The sequence below is a fragment of the Oenanthe melanoleuca genome, chromosome Z (assembly GCF_029582105.1).
Source record: "Oenanthe melanoleuca isolate GR-GAL-2019-014 chromosome Z, OMel1.0, whole genome shotgun sequence".
In the NCBI taxonomy this organism is placed as follows: Eukaryota; Metazoa; Chordata; class Aves; order Passeriformes; family Muscicapidae; genus Oenanthe; species Oenanthe melanoleuca.
Genome location: NC_079362.1, coordinates 25364364 through 25377171, shown reverse-complemented (window position 1 = coordinate 25377171; position 12808 = coordinate 25364364). Strand labels below are relative to the sequence as shown.

Genomic DNA, 12808 nt, shown 5'->3' with positions numbered 1-12808 from the left:
AATACAGAGTCTTATGCAGCATTTTTCCAACAAGCTAAGATGCAGGCTCAGACCACCATTCTTTAATCTATAAGAATTCTAGTTCCTTATCACATCAGGTTACACATATAACACTATGCATACACTCTATTGTGTACTATCTAAGAAATGTAAGCAATATTCTTGCTATAACTCTGTTATGTCTAAGTCCTGTCTACAACTGTGGCCTTGGAGCCTCTACTGAAGATATCAGTATTTTTGCAACCTTCACTGGAACACAAGTTACTACTGTGGAATCCAGACCTTTTACTCACTAAAAACATCAGAACTCACTCTAAGACTTTTTCAATCCCTACACTCTGATTTGTCTCTGAAGAATTCAGAGAGACCCCTAATTCACTGACTCCAACATTCCCCCAGTTTTCTTGTATCCTCTTTAGTTAGCACCTCATCCATACCTACATCTACAAAATTGGAACAAACCTAGAGAGGTTTGGAAAATGAACAACGTATGTTCATTTTGCAAGGTCTTTATTTGGAACTTTTCAATCAGGCAAAATATCTATTATTTCAGAAGTCTGAGGGGATGTTACATGACTGAGGCTTCATTTCAAAGAAATATCTCTAATTTTTAATTTTCTTCTGTACCTTGAATTTAATTAGGTAAACTTGCCAAGTGACCAAAGTGGAACAGACTTGCACCAGCACTGAATGAAATAGTGGAAATGTATTTGGCATAACAGAGAATTAATTCTACCATACTGCATTAAACTAGTGGGCTTTAAAATAGGGTACCAATATGTCCATTCCCAATGTCACTGAACAACCTTAAAAATTAAAGACAGAGAAGTTTCAGATGCCTGGGTGCAGATACTCATCTACCTGATGTGTGCTGCAATGCCCTTTGCAAGGAGCTAGAGACAAAGACTCACTTTTTCCTTTGGTTTAAGTCAGAAGGAACTGATATCTCCTATTTCCTCCCTGCTCCTCACACATATTTTAACTTAGAAATGGAAGCCTGACTATACTTTGAATTTTCATTACCAAAGACTAATATTATGTTGTCATGGCCAGACTTAAATTTACTTTTTCTTTAACCACTACAAAGACTGCTACTAAATTTTCTTACCACAAATATATTCTGAATCAAGTATATTCCCAATTCAGATATATTCTGAGAGTTTTATGAGGTAGTGAAAGTCACCCTTGAGTTAAAGTGTCTTGCTTTCAAAAGAAGCTTTCAGTAACCGCCACTCCTTCCGTGAATGCTTTATTTATATCTTCATTTTGCAAAGTATTCTACAACTAAATTCCATAACACTTTTGTCAATAGAATGTAATTTTACTCATATCATTCTGTCAACAAAAAGTCAACAGAATATAATATTTTTGTCCACTGAACTAAACTGCATAATCTTTTTGCATATGAATATCAAATCCAGAATGTTTACTAACCAAAAATATGGTATTTTCTCTGAACAAATTGTGATTGAATATTGAGAGTTTTAAAGAAAGTTAAATTCTATAAGACACCTTTAACTTAACACTTTTGCCCAAATGGTATCAGTGCTGAGACATCCCAGAGAGCTCTGTCTCTCTGTCCAGGCAGTGGAATTTGGGACACTTCTTGTAGACAGTAAATTTGCTTCTGAGTTTTCAATATGTAATTGCTGCAAGGTTGGTTGGTTTTTTCATATAAATATTTCCTGGGAATAAGAAGCTGGATGGGCTGATAACTGTTTTACATATACCTTAAGTTTTACTGCTTTGTTCATTCCTACTTGGATGTTTAAGGTGTAGGGTACAGACTCCAAAAACCTGGACTTTCACTCTTCATATTTGTTGCGGAGGAAATAAATGTCACAATTATTTTTTCTGGTACGTTTTTATAGTTAATGACACATTTTCAGTGTCTCTGTGTTGCCAACTTACTTCTTTATTATTGCTCTCTTGATAGCACCTACATAGCTGTGAAGAACGTGTACTGGAGTGACTCCAATGACAAAATTAATGCAAAATTGTTACTCTCTAGCTTATGTCAGGTTATAACACCGCTGTATTCAAGAGATGGACATTTCTGGTTACATGGGAAGCTTTTTCATCTCTTTCAGCCTTTTCATCTCTTTTCATCTGACTGAAGGGTGGGAACAGACATGGTTTACAGTTACTTGTGAAGAGGATTGAGGGTAAACCTAGTGAGACCTTGAACTGTATAGGAGTCTAGGAGACCCAACTTTTCTTTTTGAATTTTCCACTATGATGGTGTTCACAGTGTCCTCTAAAGCACCTGGAGGTCTACGGAGGAATTGTTTTATCACGTTGTTATCATGCTACAAGATGATAGGATTTTGTCAGCATGCCATATGAATCACCTTTCTAAAATGACTATCAATCTAGAGAAGAACTGATAAAATGGCTCTTGGTTTCTTTGGCTATATTTTATAATACACAGAAGAGTGCTCATCAATAGTTCTGTACCTTTTTCTTTTCATCAAGCTGAAAGAACAATTACTGGGAAATGTCATTACACAGAGAATTGGTGTTTTTTTAGAAAATTAATTACTGCAGTGATAACTAAGTGTTTGGATACAATGTCTGATATTGCTTCAGTAAGAAAAAAAGAACTTCTTTTAAAGTGGAGAAAGATCTTCCTTTAAAGTGGAAAAAAATAATTTCTTTTATGTTGCTCCCCATTTTGCCAATTGTCTCGTGAGGTGATACCTCTCTTTTTGGCCCTGGATAAGATTTTAAACTTATTTTCCCATTCTGCATGTAGTTTAATACATAAAGTTTCATTTCATGTTACATTCATCAAGGGTACACGTGCTACCCAGTTTAGTTTCTTCCTGCAATAAAGGAGTGATTGGAAAAATTGGCATGAAGTTGTTCTGTGCCGAACAATGCTCACAAATTCTTCATTGGATAACTGTTGTTCACATGTTGCCAAGATGTCTGTGCTGTCACACAAAATGTCTGTACTTTTTCCCCAGTACTCTGGCAGTGAAGATAATGATGTTCTCTTGTACTATAAGAGATATTGTATTTCCTAGTAGAGGTAGCTGCTAGAAGTTTTTACAAAATTGAAAGCATTTTTTACCTCCCTGAATTCTTGAAATTTACTGTGAGGAAAAAAAATTAACAGAACTCCAAACTACAGAAAGCAATTTTATATTTTGTCTAACTTCCTGTTTTCTAACCTACGGTTATTATATATTTGCATGCCTATTTATATGTACACACAGATATGGAGATTCCCACTGACTCATGTGAACATCTTAAACTGTATAGCTCCCTACATATGGGAAGGAAGACAGCCATATCTCTTTACTCTTCTGATATTTTTGTATTACAGGAGCTTCACAACTTCCAAACACAAATTTCTTTCTCTCTTGCTATTTTTTTTCATTGTTCTGCTGTATTTGAGAAAGAGGCTGTTAGGTTTTTTTGGCAAAAGTTTTTCCTTGGGTATCTGCAAAAACAGTGCTTTTATCCCACAGCATGACCCTATAGGGCCATAAAATTCCATAAGTATATGTGTGTTTGTGTTTGCACATCTGAGCTGGGGGGTATGTAGGGGATACTCTCCACTAAAATGGCATCCAACACTAAAAACATAAACTATAGATAAAATATCAGGGCATCTGTCCAAATCAAAGTCTGCAGTTTTGATCAAGCCGTACATACAGTCAATATTCTTTGTGACATAACACTTATAAAAATATTACGACAGCATTGAAAATATTTTGACACGCAAGAAAGCTATTTAAAATAAAAGATTAAACCCAGTTAGAGAAAGCCAAAGTAGGATGGCTTTCTTGAAAATCTCTGGGAAGGGCTGTGATTTTCCTGCATTGCATTTGTTTACAGTGAAGTGGGGGAGTTGAAGAGAGGTTCAGATGCATTTCCTCTAAAAAATACCAGAAATCAAGAAAGAACCAGAAGTAAAGTTTGAAATTGGAAGAGGTGAAAAGAGGAGAAGGATTTTGTCTTGAAGTGCTGACTGGGAAGAGGATATGAATTGGGATGTCTGAATCTTGTCAACAAGCCTAAGTTTCAGATTCACCTGTAAGGAGCGCACCAGAATCCCATTTAAATGGCTTCTATAAAATTAATATCTGTTTTCTTTTTCAAGCATCTCACAGGAAATTACTTAGAAATTTTAGGGGTTATCCGAGGTTATATTTTTTTTGTTCACATTTCTCTTTGTAATCTTGTTTCTGATGATGTAATTACAAATGTTGTCCTTTGACTTGATAGAAGGAGTATACACTGTTTCTATCTTTTAAGTCTGATGTTAAGTGTGAGTACAGGTTGAAACTAAAACACTAGAAGCATTCTCCACCGCATTTGTTACCTTCAAAGGAAAAAGTCGTGTATGCAGGCAACTGTTGGGGGCTGGGTTTTTGTTCTCTTACTGTGTCAGTTTAAAGAATTTTTCCCATTATCATGCTAACAGAGCCTGCTGGGTTACACCCCGGATATTCTTAGGACTCTAGACAAAGGGGTAGGTGTGGGCTGGCTTCCTAAAGGGGCTACTCGTGTTTCCAGCGAGCTGGGAAGAAGAGGATCCCGTCTCCAGCCCATGCGGCGAGAACGCAGAAGAGCCGGACGCTCTGCGGTCAACTGACCTCATCTCCTCCTTCCTCTGAGGACACAGCTTATCACCTAGACGCAAACAGCAGTGAGGAGCCTGCTCCCAGCCTGCTCCCACCTGAGACACAGCGCGGCCGGTGCTGTTCCCGCTCCCCCGGCTCCTGCCTGCTCTCCGCAGCTGTGCAGGCCCTGCCACGTGTTATATCATCGGGAACAGACTCAGGCCGAGTGTGCCCGCAGCTAAACAAAGGACTGAAACTGAGTTATTTGTTCTGTTTTGTTGCTAATTTTAAAACTGCAGTTGTTTTCTGCTTCTACGGTTCAATATATCAGTAAAAAGCTGCCATTCCTACCCCCTTATCTCTTAATTCAAACAATTATAGCACTTTAAAAAAAGCAAAATTAAATTGTCTCTTTCAAAGAGGAGCTTCTGTGTTTATTGGCAAACATCTGTCCTTCAAACCAAAACACAGGGCGATGGGGTTGCTGCTGCCATGGAGCCCAGGGGCCGCAGGCCTGTCCTGGAGCACTCGGGCAGCTGGACAGCAACGCAGGAGAGCTGGGAGCAGCTGCCACGGCTCCCGAAGCCCAGCTAAGCTCAAGGGGTTGCTTTCCCCAGTGCCACGCTGCCAGCACAGCTTCAGCTGCTTCCTCCTCCTCACCATCGAGGGGTCCCTGCTGAGCACCACGAGGCCTCTGAGCGCCAGGTGATGCATCTCCCTGGCCTCTGCCCACTGCGCCTCACCAGCAGCAGCCAGGGGCCGTGCTCCTGCAGGGCCTGCTCGGCCTCCTTGTCCCTCCTTGTCTCTGTGCAAACCAGCATGGGCACCCCATGGTGTCCCCACCGTCCTGCTGTGGCCAGGCCTCCAGGACGTCTGCCGCAGGCCCCGGAGACGCGTCGGGGAAGCGCCAGAGCAGCTGGGTGGCAGGAAGAAGGTGGCAGGCTGGGGACTGCTCATGGCCTCTGCCACCCAATTCCTCAGGGCTTCCCACCAAGCCATCCACACAAGCCCTCCTGTCCCATCACAGCCTCCAGCCACCCACTGCCACACGCATCCCCCTCACGCCTTCCCACTGCCTTATCCTGGCAGGCTTTGGCAGCACCGCATCCCTTCACGCCTCCCACTGTCCCTTGCTGACCATCTCCAGGGACCAGGCTCTCAGGGATCCCTGCCACAGCTCCAGCCTCGGCCCAGCCGCTCTGTTGGAAGCCTTAAGGCTTCGGCAGAACCACCAAAGATCAAGGGGCTTTTGGCCACTTTCCCTTGGCCACTTGCCGAGCACAAGCACCCTTTTTCCCCTCTTCCCCAATGGCCTGAAGACTCCGGGCACCAAAAGGAAGCTCCTGGACCTCTGTGTATAACAGCAGCAGTTTATTAATCCTACTAATTCCTAATTAACTAATCTAGTATTTTACTAATTTGCTAAACTATTACACTAGGAAAAAAAAAAAACCCAAAAAAACTACATGAAGAGGAGAGGTTTTCCCTGCAGGCTCAGGTGACCCCAGCAGAGGCACACTCCCACATCAGTTCTCCACAGCATTCCAGCAGGAGAACCGGCCACGGCCACCCAGGGAAGGCCGTGACTTCCAGAGCCTGCGGAATCCATCTCTCATCCTGCCGAGCCGGGAGGAGGGAATGCTCTGTACAGCCATGTTTATGTACAGAGTTTGAAGTGCCAGGCATGAGATGGCAGGGCTGATGTCATCTGCCATGTCCTGAAGGGCTGGAAGAGAGACAAACAGAGGCACAGTCAGAGCCTGCATCTGCGGGGACCTGGGGAGACCCTCCTGACCCGTCCATGCCCGCCAGCTCTTGCCACGGCCTGGAGGCAGCAGGAGACAGCAAGGAGCAGCTGGAAGGTGCTGGCCCCGACTCTCCCTCGCACAGGCCCCTGAAAGGTCTCTGTGCTCTGCCCACGCCGCCCCTGGTGCGCGCAGGGAGCAGAGCCCTCCGCAGCCGGGGCAGGGAACGCAGCTGCCAGCGCCAGCCCCCGCTGCCAGCCCGCCGGCCTCACTCACCCCTGCTCATGAGCTGCAACTCTCGCTGCTGCTCTCTCAGGAACCGCCCGGCCAGCCCTGGCAACACAGAGCCCGTCACGGCCCCAGCGGCACGGCTGCCCCACAGCGGCGCTGCCAGCCCTGTGGCCGCCGCACCTCCTTCCCCTGCAGGGCTCAGCCCGGGCCCTCGCCGCACCCTGCCGCCCAAGGGCACGGCTGGCACAGGGCGGCAGCAGCCCCGAGGCCAGGCGGGGCTCCACGGCCCCGGCCCGGATGGCAGCAGCTGCCGGGGCTGGGGCCGAGCTGCGGCGGGGCGGGGAGGGAGCCGGCCGTGTGCTCACCCATGAAGCGGACGGCCGCCTCTCGCAGGGGCTCCTGTGGGCTCCGCAGGTACGGCAGGGCCTGCCGCAGGTGCTCGGCCGCTCGGTCCCTGTCCTGTGCCAGCTGCGGAGAGCGGCGGGAGGGAAGGGTCGGGGCGGGCTCTGCCCCTTGGGCCCGGGCTGCCCTGCCCGCACAGCCCCGAGGGGAGCAGAGGGCCCGGCAAGGCGCGGTGCTGCCCCGCAGCAGAGCCCGGCTGGGTCGGGGCTCCATCAGCTCCTGCCCTGGGGCCACAGGAGCCTGGAGAAGAGCCCGCCTGGGCAGCCCGGGGAAGGGAGCAGCGTGTGGGGCGCAGGCCGGTGCCCCTGGGTGCAGCACTGGGCAGGGGCCACAGCTGCCAGCCCCACAGACTGGGCACCGTGGGCAGGGGCTTCTCCAGGCTGGGGCTGGGGCTTGCAGGCTGTCCTTACCAAGCACTCCCCAAACCTCCACATCTGATCCGTCAGCACCAGATGCTCCAGATCCCTCCTCTTGAGGAAGCTCACTGCAGCAAGCAGCGTTTCCCGAGAGGCCTGCAGAGAGCCAGAGATGGCACGGCAGCCCAGGGCACAGGAGCTGCCTCCCTGTGCCAAGGCCACGAGGAGGCTGGAGCCCATGAGGTGCCAGGGTGCAGGGAGACAGCTGAGCATGGGGACACCAGCGGCCAGGAGTCCTCACCTCTGCCACGCGCACGTTCTCATTGTGGCAGTTGAAGAAGAGCGGGAGCAGGCTCTTGCTCACAAGCATCTTCAGGGCCTTTTTCCCCTTTGCCTCTACCAACCTCATCACATCTTGGAAGAGGCGAATGGAGAGCAGCTGCACTTGGCGTTTGTCCTGTTGGAAAGGAAGCAAAAGCCCTCCACATCAGCTGCTCCAGGTCCCTCTGTTCACAGGCCCAGAAATCCATGGGACACCACACTTGGGGGCAGCTCCCACTGGCCGTGGCTGGGGACACAGAGCCTTACATTGTCCAGGAGTGGCCAGAGCGCTGCAGCCAGCCGCAGGGCGATGGGGCTGGGTATGGCGAGGTCTCTGTGCAGCAGCAGAGCGCTGAGCACGACGGCGCTCGTCTCAACAATTTCTTCATCTGCATCCCGCAGCAGGTCCACAAGGCGTTCAGTCAGGGTGTGCATTCTTTTGTTCTGCATGGAACACAAGGCTGGGCAACCCCATGCTGCTGCTGCTGCCATGGAGCCCAGGGGCCGCAGGCCTGTCCTGGAGCACTCGGGCAGCTGGACAGCAACGCAGGAGAGCTGGGAGCAGCTGCCACGGCTACCGAAGCCCAGCTAAGCTCAAGGGGTTGCTTTCCCCAGTGCCACGCTGCCAGCACAGCTTCAGCCGCTGCCTCCTCCTCACCATCGAGGGGTCCCTGCTGAGCACCACGAGGCCTCTGAGAGCCAGGCGCTGCATCTCCTTGGACTCGCTCTGCAGGTGCCTTGGCATGATCTCCAGGATGCCGTCAGCCCATTTACTGAAGTCCACGAACTCCAGGAGCTGGAAGGCACAAAGCAGTGACCGGGGTGCCCAGCTGGCAGGAGCTCAGAACTGCACAGGGCTGCGCCATTCCAGGCAGCAGTGGCTGTGAGAGGGCAGAGGGGTGGGAGTCAGCTCAGCAGGGCAGCGCTGGCCATGGGGCTCACCTCCACAAGGAACGCCATGGCAGGCAGTTCCCAGTCTGAAATGCCTTGGCTGAGGAGCTCCAAGAGGTAGGACATGATGTAGTGATGCCAATACACAGAGACACCGTGCATCTCCCTGGTGGGGAAAAAGACACCATTGCCCCTGAGCCAGGCGGGCAAAGCTCTCCCAGGGCTGACTCCCAGAGGCCTGGTCTGTTCCCAAGCACCCCGTGGGCTCTTTGGGAGGCGGCTGTTCCCGGGCACCCTCCCCTGGCATCATTTTCCAGTCTGCTCTTCATTCTGTTTGTGACAAGGCCCTCTCACCCATGGCCACAGGAACTGTGTGGGGCACTCTGGGCACAAATGGCAGCAGCAGCGTGGAGAAGGGGGTCTCACCTGGCCAGCAGACCCACTGCATAGTGGTGGGTGCCAGCATAGAGCAGCGTGTCCCAGCCACCCTTGCGCTCCATGGCCAACACCACATGCTCACACTGCACTCGGCAGAGCAGCACCTTCAGAGTCTGCACTGCAAACCTGTGTGCAGAGCAAAGCCCAGGTCACACTGGCAGCCCTGACTCCTGCCTTAGGGCATGGGAGGGATGGGGAGACTGGCGGGACTGGGATGGAGCACCTTTGGGGGGTTGGTGGCAAGGCCGAGTTGCTCCTGGCATTCCTTCCAGAAGGTATCAACCACCTCTGGTGTATACAGTGTGCTGATGAAAGCTTGGAAGAGCAGACGCAGAAAGAGAGAGGGGGAGTACTCCAACACTATAGGTGGGCACCAGGTCCAGTTGAAGACATTCCACAGTGTCACGGTTGCCTACAAGAAATAAAGCACCCAGAGACAAGAGTAGGTGCCAAGACATCCATGTGCAGGGCCTGAGCATGCGAGGGAGAGGCCGGGAGAGACACCGTGGGAGCAGCCAGGCTGGTGCCCCAGGTTCAGCGCAGTGCCTGAGGCAGGCAGATGCAGTTGTGGGGAGGTGGCCCTAGGGGCAAGCAGAGGTCAGTTGCAGGAACTCACAGCCAGAGCAAAGACTCCTGTGCTGTCCCCATCAGAGGTGTACACAGAGGTGTCCACTGGCCAGGCGCTCAGCACAGTGATGAGGATCTGCAGCGCCGGCTCCGCAGTCCCCGTGGAGGTCAGGATCACCCCCCACATGGCCGCAGCAGCTCTGTGGGGTCAGAGCTCTGTGTCAGGGGGTCTCGGCCACAGCACCGTGGCCTGGGCTGCTGCAGGGACCTGCACTGGCCGTCAGCCCTGCCTCTGCCCTCTGGCCCTGGCCAGCAGCGCCCAGCCAGCTCACGGGGGTGCAGCCCCGTAGGGAGGGAGCGTGGCAGCACGCTCAGGGGCTGACACGGCAGCACTGCAAACGGAGGGGCCGCAGGGGCTTGGAGCTGTGCCCCTGTGTGGCACTCAGCAGGGACAGGCTCTGCAGGGTAACGGGGGATGAACCCTAAGCCCTCAAGGCAGGTGGGGCTGCCCAAGGTACCTGTCACCCGATGGGGCCCAGCGCAAGAGAGTCATGAGCACATCATAGGGGTGTTCCTTGGTCAGCTCCAGCAGGGCCTTGTCCAGCCTGTGCCCAGCAGACTCATTGGCCGTGAGCCACTTGTGGATGTACCTCACCATGGCTGGCACCTGCAGAAGGCGTGGGGAGACCTGGAGACCTGCCAGAGCAGCAACTTCCCCAGCTTCCCCTGAGAAGTGCTGCCCTTCCCACCACGTTGGGCTGGGCCTCAGAGGCTGAGGGAAGCCAGCAGAGCCGGCTTGAGGCGCCACACAGTTCCTGGGGTGATCAAGCCCTGGCCACAGGCTGCTTACTTGCTTTGGATTGGAGACACCCTTCTCCACAAGCAAATCCAGCATGGCAGCACTGGTCTCAGCACTGAAGAGGTGCAAGGTTGCCGAAGGCCCAGTGCCCACACCGGTGGTCTCTTCCCGCCAAACGCGCACGATGAATTCACAGATCATCTGCAGAAGGGCAGGAAGAGAGGGAGAATCCATGGAGTGCTCCAGCACGGTGCTGGGCTGAGCAGTGACAGCAGGCCCAGCCCAGGTGGGGATGGCTGCAGTACCTGCGCTGCTCTGCGGAAGCGGCCACGGGCAGGGTCCTGCTCTTGTGTCCAGTCCATGGCTGCACCTGGCACAGAGCGAGCGCAGCCAGGGCTGAGGGGCTGCGGGAGAGGCCGGAGAGCAGGGCCCAGCCCTGCATTCCCAGCCAGGGACAGCCCTGGGATGCACCAGCCCTGTGGCCCAGCTCTGGCACTCACCCTCCTGCAGCAGCTGGAGCTGCTCCAGCTCTCCAGGCTGCTGTGCTGAGGTAGCTGCAGCCTCCTCCTCCTCCTCCTTCACCCAGGCCAGCTTGGGCACCCTGGGAGGTGTCTGCTCCATGTCTCTGTTAGGAGTTTGGAGGGCCTGCAGGAGAGATGCCTGGGAAAAACTCAAAGATCAAGTGCTGCAGGTGTGCCTTGAAAGCACAGCTGCAACAGAGAAGCCTTGGGAAGGCTGAAGGACAGTAAGTCCTGCAGTCTGTCCTCGAGGGCAGCGGCCGCAGGGACGGCAGACGCTTTGGAAATGCTCCGGCTCGCCGAGTCCCGCAGTCTGGCCTCGAGGTCACCTGCACAGGTAGCACTTCGGGAAAGCTCCGGGTCAGCAAGGAACGAGCTGGCTGTGCGGGGGCTCCTCACAGCACCGCTCTCTCCGTCCTGTCCCGACGCGTGCACCGAGCACTGTGGCGTGGCCGTGTCGCTGCCAGCACCTATGTCACCGCGTGTCACAAAGGGTCACCCTTGTACGCTGTGTTCTGTTCCATCCCACGGTGACCACGGTGCTCTGTGTCACAAAGAGCCCTAGGACACACCCCCACGTGCCCTGGGGACACCCCCACCCCCCTAAACTGCCCCAGCTTGGAAGGAAGATGTTCCCTGAGTGTCGAGGACAGCCCAAGAGGAACTTGAGGAGCGGCTCAAACAACAAGCAGATGCTCCTCTGCTCTGCCTGCTCAGGGCAGCAGAAGGAGCCCCCACGGTTGCTGACGCAGCTGCAGCAGGAAGGGCACTGGGGCCTTCCAGAGAAGCTGCCAGGGCCTCTTTGGGACATGATCCGGTGCTGGGTGGCCGTCACACACGCAGGGCTGTGACACAGACATGGGACGTATGGCCCAGGACACGAATGCTGCTCGGAGCCCTGGGGAGTACTGGAATCAACAGAGGTGGCAGAGTCCCTGCTAAAGGAGACCTGCTACCCCCGAGCCCTGACAGTGCTGGTGCCTACTCCTGCCACAGAAACCTGTGCCCCCGGGGAACTTCTGTGCCAGAGTACAGCCAAAGCCCATGTGCATTGGTGTCTGTGCTCCTTTCTGCAGGTGCCTGTTGGCAGGAGCACCTGGAGCAATTGGTGGCAACACCTGGTGTTGCTCAGAAGGCAGAAGCTGTTGCTCCTTCCTGGAATGATATTTTATTAAAAGTTATTATCTGCAGCACAAAAACCCCATCCACTGTTGACTTTCCCAACACAATTAGATTCTTACAGAGATCGTGTCAAGTTTCCTTGTGTTCTTCTGACTGTTTTTCTTGCTTTCCAGAAAAATATATCAGACCAGTGTGTGATGCCCAATGCTCCAGGTTGCTGCCTGTCTGCCTGTGACCAGCAGCTCATGTCCAAACACATCTGGCTGTGTGCTGGGCAAGGGAATGGACAGGCACTCGCAGCGATTTTCCCTGGTGAACTGGCAAGGAACCTGGGCAAGTGCAGAAGAAAGGGATAACTCAGGCATGAGACAAGCTGTTCTGTGTCTCTGATGATGCTGCCAGCCCCATGAAGGAAGAGTCAAGACAAGTGCTGGAAGCAAACATATCCTGCCACTTTCTGCTCTTCCATGGACACGGAACACACTTGTTCCTATGGCTGCAGGAGACCTGATCCAGGAACAAGGGAGGGCCATGCATTGGCAGGGAACAGCCTCCAACAAGACCAGAGCAGAATCCTCTCAGCAGAGCCTGAGCTTGTGGACCTTGGCCATCAGTTCAGCAGACAGCAAAGTGCTTCCTTCCCTCCATCACTGAACCTCAGCCACGAGTCCTGCTTTCCTTCAGCATTTGCTGCTTCTTCCTTCTTTCTGAGGAGGTTCTCTGTGTTGAGTTTAGAAGCTCACGCTGCCTTTATTGAGGTGCCTGAATGGAGGAGAGTGTCAGCAGCTGCAGCCCAGGGCTCGTGTCCCATCAGTGTTTGTAACGATGGCACCAACGCTGCTGC

The 12808-nt window shown here is 52.3% G+C and overlaps 2 protein-coding genes across 2 annotated transcripts; both read right to left on the bottom strand.

The window, feature by feature from the left end:
* Positions 1-5931: 5931 nt before the first annotated feature.
* LOC130264880 (maestro heat-like repeat-containing protein family member 7) lies at positions 5932-9055 on the bottom strand. Its single transcript, XM_056513486.1, has 9 exons — positions 8947-9055; positions 8572-8686; positions 8288-8425; positions 7897-8073; positions 7610-7765; positions 7363-7464; positions 6916-7018; positions 6596-6652; positions 5932-6300 (listed from the first exon to the last, which is right to left on the bottom strand). The coding sequence occupies exons 1-9, from the start codon at positions 9018-9020 to the stop codon at positions 6101-6103; spliced, it is 1122 nt and encodes a 373-aa protein (XP_056369461.1). The 5' UTR covers positions 9021-9055; the 3' UTR covers positions 5932-6100.
* A 78-nt stretch (positions 9056-9133) lies between these two features.
* LOC130265443 (uncharacterized) lies at positions 9134-11287 on the bottom strand. Its single transcript, XM_056514543.1, has 6 exons — positions 10825-11287; positions 10630-10694; positions 10376-10525; positions 10044-10192; positions 9575-9725; positions 9134-9370 (listed from the first exon to the last, which is right to left on the bottom strand). Exons 1-6 carry the CDS (start codon positions 10943-10945, stop codon positions 9134-9136), a joined length of 873 nt encoding a protein of 290 aa, XP_056370518.1. The 5' UTR covers positions 10946-11287.
* Positions 11288-12808: the final 1521 nt, after the last annotated feature.

Bases quoted from the DNA above. Each gene is read 5' to 3' on its own strand.
- LOC130265443 (XM_056514543.1), bottom strand. From the start codon at position 10,945: ATGGAGCAGACACCTCCCAGGGTGCCCAAGCTGGCCTGGGTGAAGGAG. The intron at 10,695-10,824 runs GTGAGTGCCAGA...GCTCTGTGCCAG, and splicing joins GCTCCAGCTGCTGCAGGAGG to GTGCAGCCATGGACTGGACA. The intron at 9,726-10,043 runs GTACCTTGGGCA...CTGACCCCACAG, and splicing joins TGGGCCCCATCGGGTGACAG to AGCTGCTGCGGCCATGTGGG.
- LOC130264880 (XM_056513486.1), bottom strand. From the start codon at position 9,020: ATGGAGCGCAAGGGTGGCTGGGACACGCTGCTCTATGCTGGCACCCAC. The intron at 8,687-8,946 runs GTGAGACCCCCT...TTTCCCCACCAG, and splicing joins GCAGTGGGTCTGCTGGCCAG to GGAGATGCACGGTGTCTCTG. The intron at 6,301-6,595 runs GTGAGTGAGGCC...TCTCTCTTCCAG, and splicing joins GTTGCAGCTCATGAGCAGGG to CCCTTCAGGACATGGCAGAT.